The 12,888-nt window shown below is 37.8% G+C and overlaps 2 protein-coding genes across 7 annotated transcripts; one reads left to right on the top strand and one right to left on the bottom strand.

The window, feature by feature from the left end:
- Positions 1-210: 210 nt before the first annotated feature.
- LOC143732281 (uncharacterized) lies at positions 211-5,079 on the bottom strand. 3 transcript variants are annotated; one of them, XM_077223200.1, is made up of 11 exons: positions 4,093-5,079; positions 3,398-3,581; positions 3,009-3,186; positions 2,637-2,910; positions 2,363-2,540; positions 2,179-2,255; positions 1,901-2,081; positions 1,528-1,776; positions 1,283-1,454; positions 1,052-1,200; positions 211-912 (listed from the first exon to the last, which is right to left on the bottom strand). In XM_077223200.1, the coding sequence occupies exons 1-11, from the start codon at positions 4,366-4,368 to the stop codon at positions 665-667; spliced, it is 2,166 nt and encodes a 721-aa protein (XP_077079315.1). In that variant the 5' UTR covers positions 4,369-5,079; the 3' UTR covers positions 211-664. The 3 variants fall into 3 exon arrangements, with proteins under 3 accessions (XP_077079315.1, XP_077079316.1, XP_077079317.1); XM_077223201.1 differs by having other exon boundaries at positions 3,009-3,156; positions 4,093-5,059; XM_077223202.1 differs by lacking the exons at positions 3,398-3,581; positions 4,093-5,079 and having other exon boundaries at positions 2,637-2,806; positions 3,009-3,212.
- A 1,171-nt stretch (positions 5,080-6,250) lies between these two features.
- LOC143732284 (uncharacterized) lies at positions 6,251-12,845 on the top strand. 4 transcript variants are annotated; one of them, XM_077223208.1, is made up of 8 exons: positions 6,251-6,297; positions 7,427-7,492; positions 7,618-7,680; positions 7,842-7,958; positions 8,161-8,259; positions 8,346-8,453; positions 9,169-9,682; positions 11,875-12,845. In XM_077223208.1, exons 2-8 carry the CDS (start codon positions 7,461-7,463, stop codon positions 12,385-12,387), a joined length of 1,446 nt encoding a protein of 481 aa, XP_077079323.1. In that variant the 5' UTR covers positions 6,251-6,297; positions 7,427-7,460; the 3' UTR covers positions 12,388-12,845. The 4 variants fall into 4 exon arrangements, with proteins under 4 accessions (XP_077079323.1, XP_077079322.1, XP_077079324.1 ...); XM_077223207.1 differs by lacking the exon at positions 6,251-6,297 and adding an exon at positions 6,576-7,267; XM_077223209.1 differs by lacking the exon at positions 6,251-6,297 and adding an exon at positions 7,052-7,267 and having other exon boundaries at positions 7,618-7,694.
- Positions 12,846-12,888: the final 43 nt, after the last annotated feature.

Below are 12,888 nucleotides of genomic sequence, written 5' to 3' on the forward strand. Positions count from 1 at the left end.
GTGTATATGTGGCAACTGTGTTAAAATGCCAACAGAACGTGAAAACATCTGTTGCAAAGGTAAGTACAAAAGGTACTTTTGTATTTTGCAAATACAAAAGGTATTGTAAAAATATATATGCCTATATATTTTATAGCTTTGTGTTGTCCTTTTGTCATAAGCAGTAATAGAATTATGTAAAAAGAAGAAGAGAAGGTCAATGCACAGGAATTACTTAGTCTAACAAATCTTTATTGGTTGTGCATCGAATGATGCAGGTTCCGGACCCACCTTCATGCACGGTTCTGCATCCAGGGTTCGAACCAAATTGCTTAAATACATTCACTTTACAAAATATACATAATATTTATAGAGCTGACTATGGAGCAGTGAGACGCAGAACTGAAGAAGAGTACGTTTTTATTTATTGTTCAAAAAGTTTGAAGAGTGAAATAACTTTTGTAAAATCAGTTAGAAACAGTAAACATATATAACGAATAAAAGAAATGTAAGATATTCACAAATAATTATCTTTCGGTTTCAATGTATTTATAAAATCAATATTTTCAAATGACATGTATCATTTCCCTGTAAAATCTAATGATTCATACACACTATATTTTTCGTTATCTGGGCTACCGTAGCTTTGTCAGCTGGTGCTACCTAGGACGAGATATGAGGGTTGTCATCCCGTCATGTGTTGTTGACCGGATCCGCCAGCAGTTTCCAGATCCAACTGGCCAGTATGTTGGATTCCGCAGCCCCCTTGACTGAAGCGGGACACATGGCGTGCAATCACCTCTTCCTTTGATGGCTTTTCATACTGTGAAGACAGAGGTGGGGGAATGGGGACTGCATGCAGCTCTTCTGTGTATGGTGTTGGGTCCAGAAAGACTTTATTTACCAGCAGACTGATAAGCTCATCGACATAGTCTGTAAGAAGAGATGAAAACCTAAAGTCACTTTATTGTTTTATATAACTATTGATAAACAATCAACCTTTGCTGTGCAATTTATTTCTTAGTTATTAGCTTTATATTGTTGTAAATAAAAAATTCGTTGTTCATTTTACTGTATGTTGGGTCGATTTTCACTGGCTTTGCTGTGCATTCCCCCTTTTTGGACTTAGGATAAATGAATTTGAACACAGCCTGTCCTGCAGTTGTTGTTGCCGGGTGACGGTCAGAATTTTCATTGTAGTGCATGGCTGCGAGATACAACCTTTAAACGGAGAACAACACATAAAATATGGTATATAAGATTGTTTTTGTAATATTGTTAAATATGACATTATGCCTTTTACCTGCATAACATCCCTATGAAAGTGAAAACAACGTTCTTTGGGGCGAAACGCAGAATAAGGCTGTGAAATGCCTCAAGTGACGATGTTTGGAAGTGGTGACTGAGTTTTTCTACTTCCTTCAGTACTCTCTTGTTGTATAGTACCTTTCCCAACTTGTGGAGTTCCACTGATCCTGTAGCGGCACAGACATGAAACTATAAAAATGAACTGTAAATGTGTAGTTATAATTTTTATATAGTCAATACCTGATTGGAACCATTTCTTTTGATCCCTGGAAACTCTGTCCGGGTGTTCACACTTAGGGAACAGGGGGTTTTCGTGAACATGCACATTTTGAATGTGGTTCAGCAGGGAGGTCCACTTTGCCAGCTTTTCTGGGCCAGACACAGAGGAAGTCGCACTCCAGTATATGTGATTTTTTATGCTGCGCAACCATGTCTTCAGCACCTTGCAGTCCTTGTTCTGTGACAGTTTGTCTATTTTCTTTGACAGCCCTATACCAATACATACGTCTGTTGTAAAATCATTACTTTTACATAATCAAATATCAAGTGAAATTTACATTTACAAGCCTGTAATCATGTTTATCATTAATTAAATACAAAAAATAATATTTACCTTTCTGAAAGTGCCACACGTCATAGAACTGAGTGATACTGCGTTCCCTCAGATACTTTTGAATCTGTGGATGTCTATCGGTTATTAGGTAGTCAACAGCTAAACCATTAGACTCCAGTTTATCCAAGCAACGCTTTAATCCCTCCTTTTCCATGTGATAACTGCCTCCCACCTCGTTGCTCTATTTTGAGGAATAGCATCTTTAAAATATGTAAATGTTAACAGTAACAGATGGCAGAAATTGACAACATGATTATAGATATGTAGTACTTACTAACCTGAATTAGTTGAAGATCCAGAATTTTGTTGGTTTCCACATGCATCAAAGTGTAGCTACCGAATTTGGCCGAGTGTCCTACATTATCCAAAGTAGACCATAAATGATACCACTGACAATTTTTTTTGAAAACTACAATGCTTTCTAAATAAACTTACTACATATTAATATTGTTGTAAGCATACCTGGTGTGTCAGCACGCATATCTCCAGCTAATGGAACCTTTCCCTGCTGTTGCAGCTGTGAAATAATATGTAGTTGATCTCTGTTCCACTTATGTATGATGGTAGGTTCAATGAAATTCCTGGTATGTTTCCTGAAAGTGCTATATGTTGTCATCTGGAGGTTCATGGCCTTAAAAATCTATGAACGAATAAATACCGAAACATACTTTTGCATACTAACTGATTTAACACAGTTTATTTACTATAAATGAACTTGTATTATGGTTTTACATACCTTCTGCAGTTGAACAAAGGAGCCGCCGGTAAAATATGTTGCACCAGACAGTAACAGGTTACCAACTGGTGTACTTCCTACTATGGGCTGGCTCTGCCACTGTCTGTTGTACTGACACTTCTCACACAGCTGAGTGAATGCCACAAAAGTCCCCATTTGCCTGCTTTGGTCTGTACATTTTGTTTTACAAATTGGACAGGGCCCAAATAACTCTCTTAGGCAACTTTCAAAAACGATGTATTTTTTTTCACCCGAGTTAGTCTGTGGATCTATCCTAAAAAATATATATATATAAAAAAAGAATTAACATTGATTATTCTTAAAAACTGTTACATTTATAACTAATATAAAACTGTTTTTTTTTTAACTTACAACAATTCAGATTCCTCAGTGGCAGTACTCTCTGGGTTATATGTCGAGTCATGTGGTTCCACTTGTATTTGTGATTCAATGTCATCCTTTTCCTCCTCCTCCTCCTCCAATACCAGACGAGGTCTTTTTCTTGGTCTGAACATTGAGCCTTTTATTGGTGTTGAAGACAGATGCATATCTTGCAACATGACAGTTGTTTCAGTACCAACAAGTGACAAAACCAAAAATAGTATAAACCACATGTCATGCTATTACAAATGAATTGTACATGGAGACAATTTTCATGTTTGCAATTTTTAATACACATCACAGCAGCTTATAATAAAATAAAATGTTGTGATAATGAATTTGATAAAATAATACATTAACACATAGTGTGTACTTCATACCTCTGCTCGTTGAGTGAAAATCACTCAATGTGCCAGCAGAAAGTTGTGTGGCCACTGATCGCATGTTTGGCGATATCTCTGTGGCCAGACTTTCTGACTTCATAGGGTCTGTCTGACATCCAACTTCAACACTTGCAGATATACTGGGACACTCTTGGGTACTTGGACCTTGCTGAGATGTATACTGTAACAAAAGACAACGTGTAATTAATGATAATTTATAGATAAATGTACAATTTATATCTATAACAGTAATAAGTATGGAGATAAACATTACATAAAACCTGTAAACAAACCGTACTGTACACTGATAACAGCAGCTGAAGTTTGCTGTTGCAATTACATATACTTTTTTGAACTTTATACACGTTTGTCTTATACACAAAGCATCGAAATAACTGGCTACTATAAACAAACAGCATTGGCATTGGTTTACGTTCTTGATCAAATCGAAAAATTAGGCTACGTCATAAAGTATACATGGAAAATACATTTACAAAATTAGTACATAATTACAAATTCAGGTCGAAAATGTGTGTACGCGTTTGTCATAGACACACGAAATAGCATGACTAAGTGGCTAACGTTACTACTAAAGCCAGCGCTGGCATTTGTTTACGTCCTTGATAAAAACTAAAACCTTACGTCTGAAATTATACATGCAAATACATTTAAAATTATTAAGTCTTACTTACAGGTTGTGGCCCAACAACTGCTGCCTCTGGTTTTAAAGTTGGAACTACTTCATGCTTTAGTAACAGTTTTTTGTTGAATCCGGCATTGAATTTGTGGAGATTCTGGAAACTGTCTTCCGTAAAATGCGCAGCACAGAGAGCTAAATTACGATTGTAATTTTCTGGAACATAGTCAAACATAAATTGTAGCCATTGTTGACGAACTACAGCGTCCGTAGGAAGCCCGAACACAGAAGACCTGACAGCTGGGTGAAAATAACACACTTTCGACGGCATGGCTACTGCTCTCCACTATAACTCTTCCTCTTCGACAAAGCCCAGAAATATGGCCATGCCCCCTTTTTTGCATATTCCGGAGGGAGGGTTGATGTAAAATTTATGGGTTAGTAACGTATGAAACCCGGGAATTATCTCTTTGTAGTCCCATTCGAGTCGTTTTTGTAGGCATTAAACTTCCTGATTTTTAAAAGACTATATCTCTGCTTACGTTGAACTTTCAGCGCAGCAACTTTGCAGATACTGTTCATGCACCAACAGCAACATTACATATGAACATTACACACTATTTAAAATGAAAAAAAAAAGTGAAATCGCAATCAACCAGCCCTTTAAAAACAGTGTGAAGATCCCACAGCGCCCAGACAACCGTGGGGAGTTTAGAAATGACAGGAGCGAGGCACCAGTTCCGAAAACGGAAACAACTCGTCAGGCTTAGTCCAAGTCTCAGAGAAACATAGAAAATCCAGCGCTTGCGAGGTAAAAAAATGAAAGTTTTGTTTACCAGAGACCGCCGGCATTAATAAAAACGAACTTCAACCGCGATGAAACGGTCTCTGGCTGTGTTTCCCGTCCTTTAAAATACGGGATCGTCCCGTATTTGTGAAATAAACAGCGCATCCCCTTTTGTCCCGTATTTCCGAGTTGTCTAAAACGCATCATCCCATGCAAATCATTCCACCCGCATTCTGTGGAGACTCGTCCTATTCTACCCTTGACCGGGTAATTCTCGCTGCCATTGTTGGTTTGATTGGTTTGTTTAATACCATCAGGTTGAGGGCCAATCAGAGTCAGAGGAGGGCGGGTCTTTTGGCAAAGAGTTGATAGCAATGCTAGAGCTCAGAGAAATCAAAGCACCGTCTCACAGTTCTTCATACCTCAAGCATCTCCCGAAGACGATAGTGTAATGACAGATTTTAAATGTTCTGATTGATTACGTTTTCATTTGCTGCCTATGTCCATTTGTTAAGAAATAATGTTACAATGTAAATTAATTATATCCATACATTATGATTTGTTTATTATGGTTAAGGTACAGTCAGACACATGCATTTTTTAAATATGAAATAAGAGAGAGTTTATTAAATAATACATATTTAATAATAAAAATGTGCATGTGTGAAGAAAATAACTTATGCTTAACAAAACTAGAGAATTTCATCCTTTAATAGGCTACTATAGAATTAACAATAGGTCTGAATACATAAATAAATAAATACATAAATAGATTTTCTTACCAATAATAAAAATAGTTTTATAATCAAATTTAGAAATGTTTGTAGATTATAGGTTATTTATGTGTGGTATCACTGTTTGGATGGAAGTGTTGCACGGAGTGACAAGAAGTAGGCTACACATAAAAAAAAGTAGGGCTAACATAGTCCAATAGTGCACAGTACTACTTCTGGTCTACTGATATTTTTGATGTTCAAGATCCTTTGCTAAAGTCTCCTACACTATATATTTTTTTCCAATCAAATTTAGTATTTGTTTGAGTATCAACGTATTTGTTTAATTTATAGTGAATAAGTTATGGATCTGTTAATTTAATAAGTTAATACAGTAAACATCTCACATACATCTCCAACGAAAGGCTTTTTTTTGTGTGGTCTCATTGTCACACTTTGTTAACGTTGTTTGTGATAGAGAGTGATTGCATCTATTCACACTGATTTCAATAGCAGATAGCTTATTATAATGGCCATTGGTACTGATCTTATTACTTTCCTGAAAATATGTTTTGAGTTATGATATACCACCATTGGCATACCGTCGGGCCTTTGGTCATTGTGGCCCCGAGGGCTTTGGCCCCTGCTGCGGCAGGCGTCCCTTATTTTTTGTATTGAAGGTGGCAACCCTGTGCAGAAAGGAATCCAGGCGCAGGCATCTAGATTGGCCATCCAGGAAACGCTGGCCAGTGGTGAATTGGTGAACAGACTTAGGTCCCCATCGGAGAGAAGCGTGTTGCGGTTTCGAATCATAATTCAGTCGCAGGGCCGATCTGAATCGTATAACGATACCCCCACGCTTGCCGTGCCTTCTCCGGCGTCTCAGGCGAGGTAGATCCACTTGGAACCGTCCGGCACAGGTATGCAGGGGGGAGAGATGGACAAGGTGGAATGCCGAGGCGCGGTCAACAAACAATGTTAGGCAAGGCGGCAGTGACCACTCCGAATGTTTAATAGTGTTAAACAGTCAGAGACCAATGTAGCGTTACAAATTAAAACTAAATGAGACATATATAAAAGCATAGAAACTGCGAGAGATAACATAATTAGGCTAGTCTGTTATGCCAATACACAGCATATTTGGGAAGTTGACTTCATGCTGATCACATGCTGAAAGCAAGAATAAACTTGTTTGGTATGTTTTTTGTTGATCTTGCCTGGTAAGTCAGGTCTGTTTGCTGATTTTAGAGGGGTGTTCGGCGCTTTTCGGCTGGCTGGCCAGGAGATCTGCTGGAACGCAGCTTAAAGAAGCAAGCTATCTCAAGCTACTTATAATAAACAATGTTAGTTTACTTAAGCCCAAGTTATACTTCTGCGTCGAACTACGCCGTACCCTTCGCATACCCTGACGTGCACCTCTCCAAAAATTTAACAACGCGTCAATTCTACGCGGACGCAAGCGCTGTGATTGGTCTGCTCAAACCGCTCCATCGGGTTTCACATGCTCCCTCTGCGTGAGTCAACGCGGACAACGACGCAGAAGTATAGATTAAAACCAAAGCGTAGTCTACGGCGTAGAGGCTCCGGCGTAGGTCCGACGCAGAAGTAGCCTATAAATCAGCCTTAAGGTGGGCGGATAGTTGAGCATTACCTGAATAGGAAAGGAAGATTTACTGAAAGTGAAACCGATTTGCAAGACTGAAAATTTCATATAGCCTTGGCTATACTCTGTAAGTATATCATATAGGCCTGAACACATTTAAAAGTGTTACCACTCTTTCATGACCCACATATTTTCGATGCATCTTTACATGTTTTTAGTGTGAACACCACTAAGTTTCGATTTCTACAAATCAAAAATGGATGATCTCATGTTTGCTTGCCTCTAGGTCTCAAGTTTGTCTGCTCATAAAGGACATAACAATGAGTCTAAACGAACCGCTTGATTTTAAAAGGTGCACAAAATTCTGTATTTTTGAGCTTTTATCACTGTGTTCTGAAATGAAGAATCTTGACGTGTTTAGCTCATATTTATCATTGGTAAATAATTGATTACAAATCATGCTGTGTTGATTTCAAGCCAATCCAAAAGAAAAAGATCAGAGTCTGAACGCGCTGCCAAAAAACATGCCAAAAATAAAAGGTAAAAAACTTAAGGTAAACCTTTCCATTTATGTATAAAGAAAGCTAAGAAATATTTTCTGATATAGAAGAGGCTATTGAAATAACATTTATTACAGTTTATTCAAATGTAGAAATATGAAAGTTTTTATCACATAGTTTGACATGATTCTCACCCTTTAGACAAAGGTCAATGAGAGCAGCTTCTCCTACATTCAGCTATCTGTCAATGAGGACAGACTGTTCAATGGATCCATTAACTAACTTCAAAGGTGGAGAGACATTTCCTTTGCATTCAAGGTGATTTTTACTTGGATACAAAAATGATAGCACATTTGACTCCATTATGTTTCCAATTATATATAAAATATTAAAATAACAAAAATCTAAAACAATAATTTATAATTGAATTCTCACAAATTTGTTTTATAAGACAAAGCACCAATTTCTAATCTAACACATACAATGCCATACGCCAACAACACTATACTTAAAATGACAGGATTAAGAGAAAACGAGAGACGTCACCAGTCACCAGTTATATTTCACTGAAAACTGACAACCCAATGAACATTTCAAAAGGCATTGCATCCGACTTAAGGTAAGGACATTTGTCATATTTGTAATAATATGTAATTAAATGTAATTAAAAGAAATAAGTAAGCCTACATGACACTTTTCTTGCAGAGTAAGAGCAGCTTCTCCTACACCTACCTGTTTGTCTTTGAAGACAGACTGGTCAATAGATCCACCAACCAACTTCAAAGCTGCAGAAACCTTCCCATTGGATCCAAGGTGAAGTTATTAATTTGATATTTGTTCAAATAAATAACATTTAAAAACTCAGCATTAAAAAGTTAGTTCACATCATTTACTCCCCCTCATGCCATCCCCTACGACTTTCTTTCCTCAAATATACACAAAGATTTTAAGTAAAATAAAATATAATGCAAGTGAATGTGTGCCGCTCGGTTGACGCTTGCAAAACCACACACACCAGTCGTGACGGTGATCCTTATGAACCCAGTGGATGAATAAATGTCTTCTAAAGATAAACGATAGGTGTGTTTAAGAAAAAATAATAATATTTTAAACTCTTTCCCCGCCATTGACAAACTTTCCAGTGTTCTCCCTGAATTCTGACCCCCATAATGTTACAGATCTTCTGAAAGAGAACCTATCTCCTACAGACCTACAGACCTATCCTTTCACTTCAGAAGACATGATTAATCTATTGGGGTTGTATGGATCACTGTCACGATTGCTCTGTGTGTTTTTTCTAGCGTCAACCAAGTGGGACACATTCAATGGCATTATATGGACTATATTTTGGAAACATTTTCCTTTGTCTTTATCTGAAGAGAGATAGTCATATACATCAGGGATGGCATGATTGTGAGTAAATGATGAGAGACATAAAAATATTCTGTTAACAATGACGTTAAGCAATGTGACAGCAGTGTACAGAAAAGTTTCATTTAGAGAATGACTTTAATTTTGTGACTTCTAGACTGGTGACAGAGCAACAATTAAGGTGTCCAGTTTGCAAATCGACGTTGAAGGACCCAGTGTCCATTGCCTGTGGACACAATTACTGCCATGCTTGTATTAATGCATTCTGGGACAATTCTTGTGCAGGAGAATATGTTTGTCCACACTGTGGTAAAGCATCAGAAACCCGGCCAGTGCTGAGGATAAATGCAGATCTGGCTGAGATGGTTAAATACAAGCTGCAGGCAGGCTTCAGTCCAGCCCTTCCACCACAATCCTATGCCGGACCGGAAGACGTGGCCTGTGATTTCTGCTCTGAACGCAAATTGAAATCGGTGAAGTCTTGTTTGACCTGTGACGTGTTCCTCTGTGAGACTCACGTCAGGCAACATTACACAATACCAGCACTACAGAAACACACACTGTCTGACGTGACTGGAGACATTAAGACGAGACCCTCAGAGAAGTGTCAGAACTCAGACAACAGCTTCAGTAGCACTGCCGGCGGACAACAGCATCATGCAGATATAAAGGTTTGATATCCTAATGAAATTATGCGATACATAAAACAAAGCGGCAAACTTGACTATTTAGTTAATAATGCATACTTTATTAAAGTTGTCATGAAATGGAATTTGTGATCTTTATAGTGATATAGTGTATACTGAAATCAAGGCTGCATTTACATTATAGCCTATGGTTCAACCCAATTCCATTTTTTTTCCTCCCATGTGGCACAGATCAGAAGTTACCCACGAACATGTAAGCAAGAAAAAAGCACATGGATTCAGATATTCTCAGATCAGTTTCAGGCCTCGTTTATGTGGAAACAAATCTGATATGAATCGGATACTTGCCTTTGCGTCTACCATGTAATCGGACAGATCGGATATTCCCGTCAATACGAGTCCTGTATCGTCAATACGAGTCCCGAGTTTGCATCGTTGAAAAAATGTTCTTTCTGAAAAAAAATTTGTTTCATGCTTGCATATGTTGACCTAGTTTCTTTGTGTGTGCCAGTTAGCCTAATTAAGTTCACCTGTTATTTATTCCGTTGATTGGTTTGTTCAGTCTATTTAAGCTTTACGTTTCCTTCAATTCTTCGTCAGTTTTCGCTGTCTTATGTTTGGTTGTTCTAGTGCCCTGAGTTCTTTTAATAAAAGTTAAACTGCTGCGTTTAGATCCTTTACTCTTCATTTATTGCAACCCGACTGTGTCAGAATTCTCAACCCAATATTTGCTGACCTTTAAAGATGGTGTGGAAAGCAGAAGCTTGTATTATCATTTAATCTGCGTCCATTGCAAAATTTGCTGTTTTTTTTATTTGGGTGCCCATTTCGACCCAAGCTTTTCTGGGTTAGTAAGTCTATGTTGGGTTGTTTCGCCAAGTGAATAGTGTAAATTCAGATGTCAGATATGGGTCACTTTTAAAAGAAGATGTAAGCTGGTCATCAAAAAAATATATAGTCAACCAATCAGATTTGGGCATCAAGACCTGCAGTGGAAGTGTGGCCCAAGTGGTGCTCACTGCAGATCTAAGGCTGCGTTTACACTGGCACAAAAAAAGTCTGACACAGATTGGAATTTGTTGCACACTTCCAAATGTGGTTTTTAAACCCCATTGGAATTCCAAGTCCACCACAAGGCGAGTGCGACCGTTTGCCCACAAAGGTAGCTTTTTAATGTCGTATTATGAAGCAGACATTCCTGTATACGCTCGCACTATTGAGGTGGAAAATTTATAAGAGATTGTGCACACACATAAACATTCAGGAGCATAGAAACGTATTTTCAACCTCTGCCCGGTGATTTGTATAAATAAAACACCTCTGTACTAATTAAACTCACATCTATACAGACAGATACACTATCTCTCTCTTTCCCACGGTAATATTCATGAAATAAATGTAATCTTACAGTGCTACTTTATTTCACTTAAGAATTCTAGATCTAAACAAACCATAAATAACAAGTGAAAATTACTGTTGTTTTCCGGTAGCTCATATTTATGCTCAGTCAAATTTTGCGCCGCAAACATTCATGACTGCTTTTAACTTATCTATGCTAACAATGAAGAGTAATAAAGACAAAAGAGATCGAAAGAATAATTTTGGGCAGGATTAATGTAAACACAGATATCCAATACCAGTGGTGTCCAAAGTGAACGTAAGGCGGGAAAATAATCAGAAAAGGTCAAAAGATCTGTGCGTTGAGACTTGCAGTGTAAACACAGCCTAAAACATCCAGATCTCCCTCTCTGAACTTAATGGGCGGAGCTTGACCTCGTCCAGCTCCATCTCTGTGGACCTAATGTGTTGAGCTAAGTTTTGATCAGGGATAGGGTTATGGATGTGGCTGGACGTCAAACTCCACCCATTGGCTTTGCAGTGAAATGTCTTCTCGAACAAGACAAAATGCAGGACGGGACTTGATTTTGTCAATTGGGAATCGATTGGATTGTTGGATGGTTGTGATTTGCTACTGCTGTGATGGCATGTGAGTGACAGGTTGTCCTGCCCTCACGCCAGTAAATGCATCATCAGAGAAGAGAAGAGATGTAGCTGAAAGAGGGAGGGGAAGTTATTTTGATCAAAAATTACGAGAGCACATGAAATTAAACAATAATGTGTACGCATAAATACTGCAGTATTCCATAAAAAAATAAGAATGGTCAAATTTGATTTCATTGTCACTTTAATTTGCTTGATGTATTTTCTTTTTGTAGGAGATGGCAGTCCCTGCCAAGCTTCAGACACGTCTAAAAAGATCTGCAAAAACCTTCAGACCTAAAACAAAAGAAAAAAAAGGTCATGTTAGAAAAATTGCGCTTATGTGTTCCACACTACAGCAAGAGGTTTCAGGGCTTAAAGAAAAACTCTCAAAGTTAGAGACGAAGAATACAAAGAAAGAAAAATATGAGGATGAAGAGGAATATGATGATGAGGAGGACGACTATTCAGAGGAGGACGACTTTCCAGAGTTAGATGATGATGATGATGATGATGATTATGGAGATGAAGGTGATGACAATGAGGACTATAGTGAGAAAGATTTTGATGCAGAGACTGCTGAAGAAGAAGAGGGTGATGAAGACAGTTTTGATGATGAGGACGGATACAAAGATGATTATGATTTAGATGAAGATGATTGGGAAGAGAATGAAGACAAGGAAGACTATGATGATGAGGACAATTCTGAGGAAGATAGCGATGATGGTTATTATAATACGGACTATTAATCATCTCTGCTTACAGTGACTATTGTTTTCTTAATATGCATATCTTTCTGCAAAGACATTTCAAAGCATTTCAGTGGGAAATAATTACAGTTAAAACAGCCAATACTTGGTTTCAGTATACATTCTAGTAGTGTTAGGGAAAGTTACTTTTGTTACTCCCTATGAAAGTAACTAATTGCGTTAGTAACTTTTTAAGAAAAATGTATGAGTTAGTATGTTACTTTTTGTCACTGGAGGCTTGCTTGTTTGTTTTTATAACAAAAAAAAAAGTTATATTTTTGGCAAATGTAAAGGCCCTTTCACACTAAAAGTGAAATGAATGAGCCTCAGGCTGAAGGAAATGCAAATGCAAATTCATGCCTACAGTGGAGTGCGCAGCTCAAACAAACCTTGCTGCCATTCTTTCAATTTCTCTCAACATAGGAACAGGAGTGGTGTCAATAAATGGGAAAACCAAATACCTTGCTGTACTTATTTGAAAAAGTATAACTCTGATGTTTT

The sequence above is a fragment of the Siphateles boraxobius genome, unplaced genomic scaffold, assembly GCF_051911475.1.
Source record: "Siphateles boraxobius isolate OS27281-9 unplaced genomic scaffold, OSU_SipBor_1 9, whole genome shotgun sequence".
NCBI classification, from domain to species: Eukaryota; Metazoa; Chordata; class Actinopteri; order Cypriniformes; family Leuciscidae; genus Siphateles; species Siphateles boraxobius.

What these genes read in the sequence shown, in the direction of transcription:
- LOC143732281 (XM_077223200.1), bottom strand. Translation starts at nt 4,368, where the DNA reads ATGCCGTCGAAAGTGTGTTATTTTCACCCAGCTGTCAGGTCTTCTGTG. An exon ending in TATGCGTGCTGACACACCAG is followed by an intron (nt 2,256 to 2,362) that starts GTATGCTTACAA and finishes TGGATAATGTAG; the next exon opens with GACACTCGGCCAAATTCGGT. An exon ending in GAAAATCGACCCAACATACA is followed by an intron (nt 913 to 1,051) that starts GTAAAATGAACA and finishes CTCTTCTTACAG; the next exon opens with ACTATGTCGATGAGCTTATC.
- LOC143732284 (XM_077223204.1), top strand. Translation starts at nt 7,401, where the DNA reads ATGATCTCATGTTTGCTTGCCTCTAGGTCTCAAGTTTGTCTGCTCATA. An exon ending in ACATTTCCTTTGCATTCAAG is followed by an intron (nt 7,959 to 8,160) that starts GTGATTTTTACT and finishes TTAAAATGACAG; the next exon opens with GATTAAGAGAAAACGAGAGA. An exon ending in ACCTTCCCATTGGATCCAAG is followed by an intron (nt 8,454 to 9,168) that starts GTGAAGTTATTA and finishes TGTGACTTCTAG; the next exon opens with ACTGGTGACAGAGCAACAAT.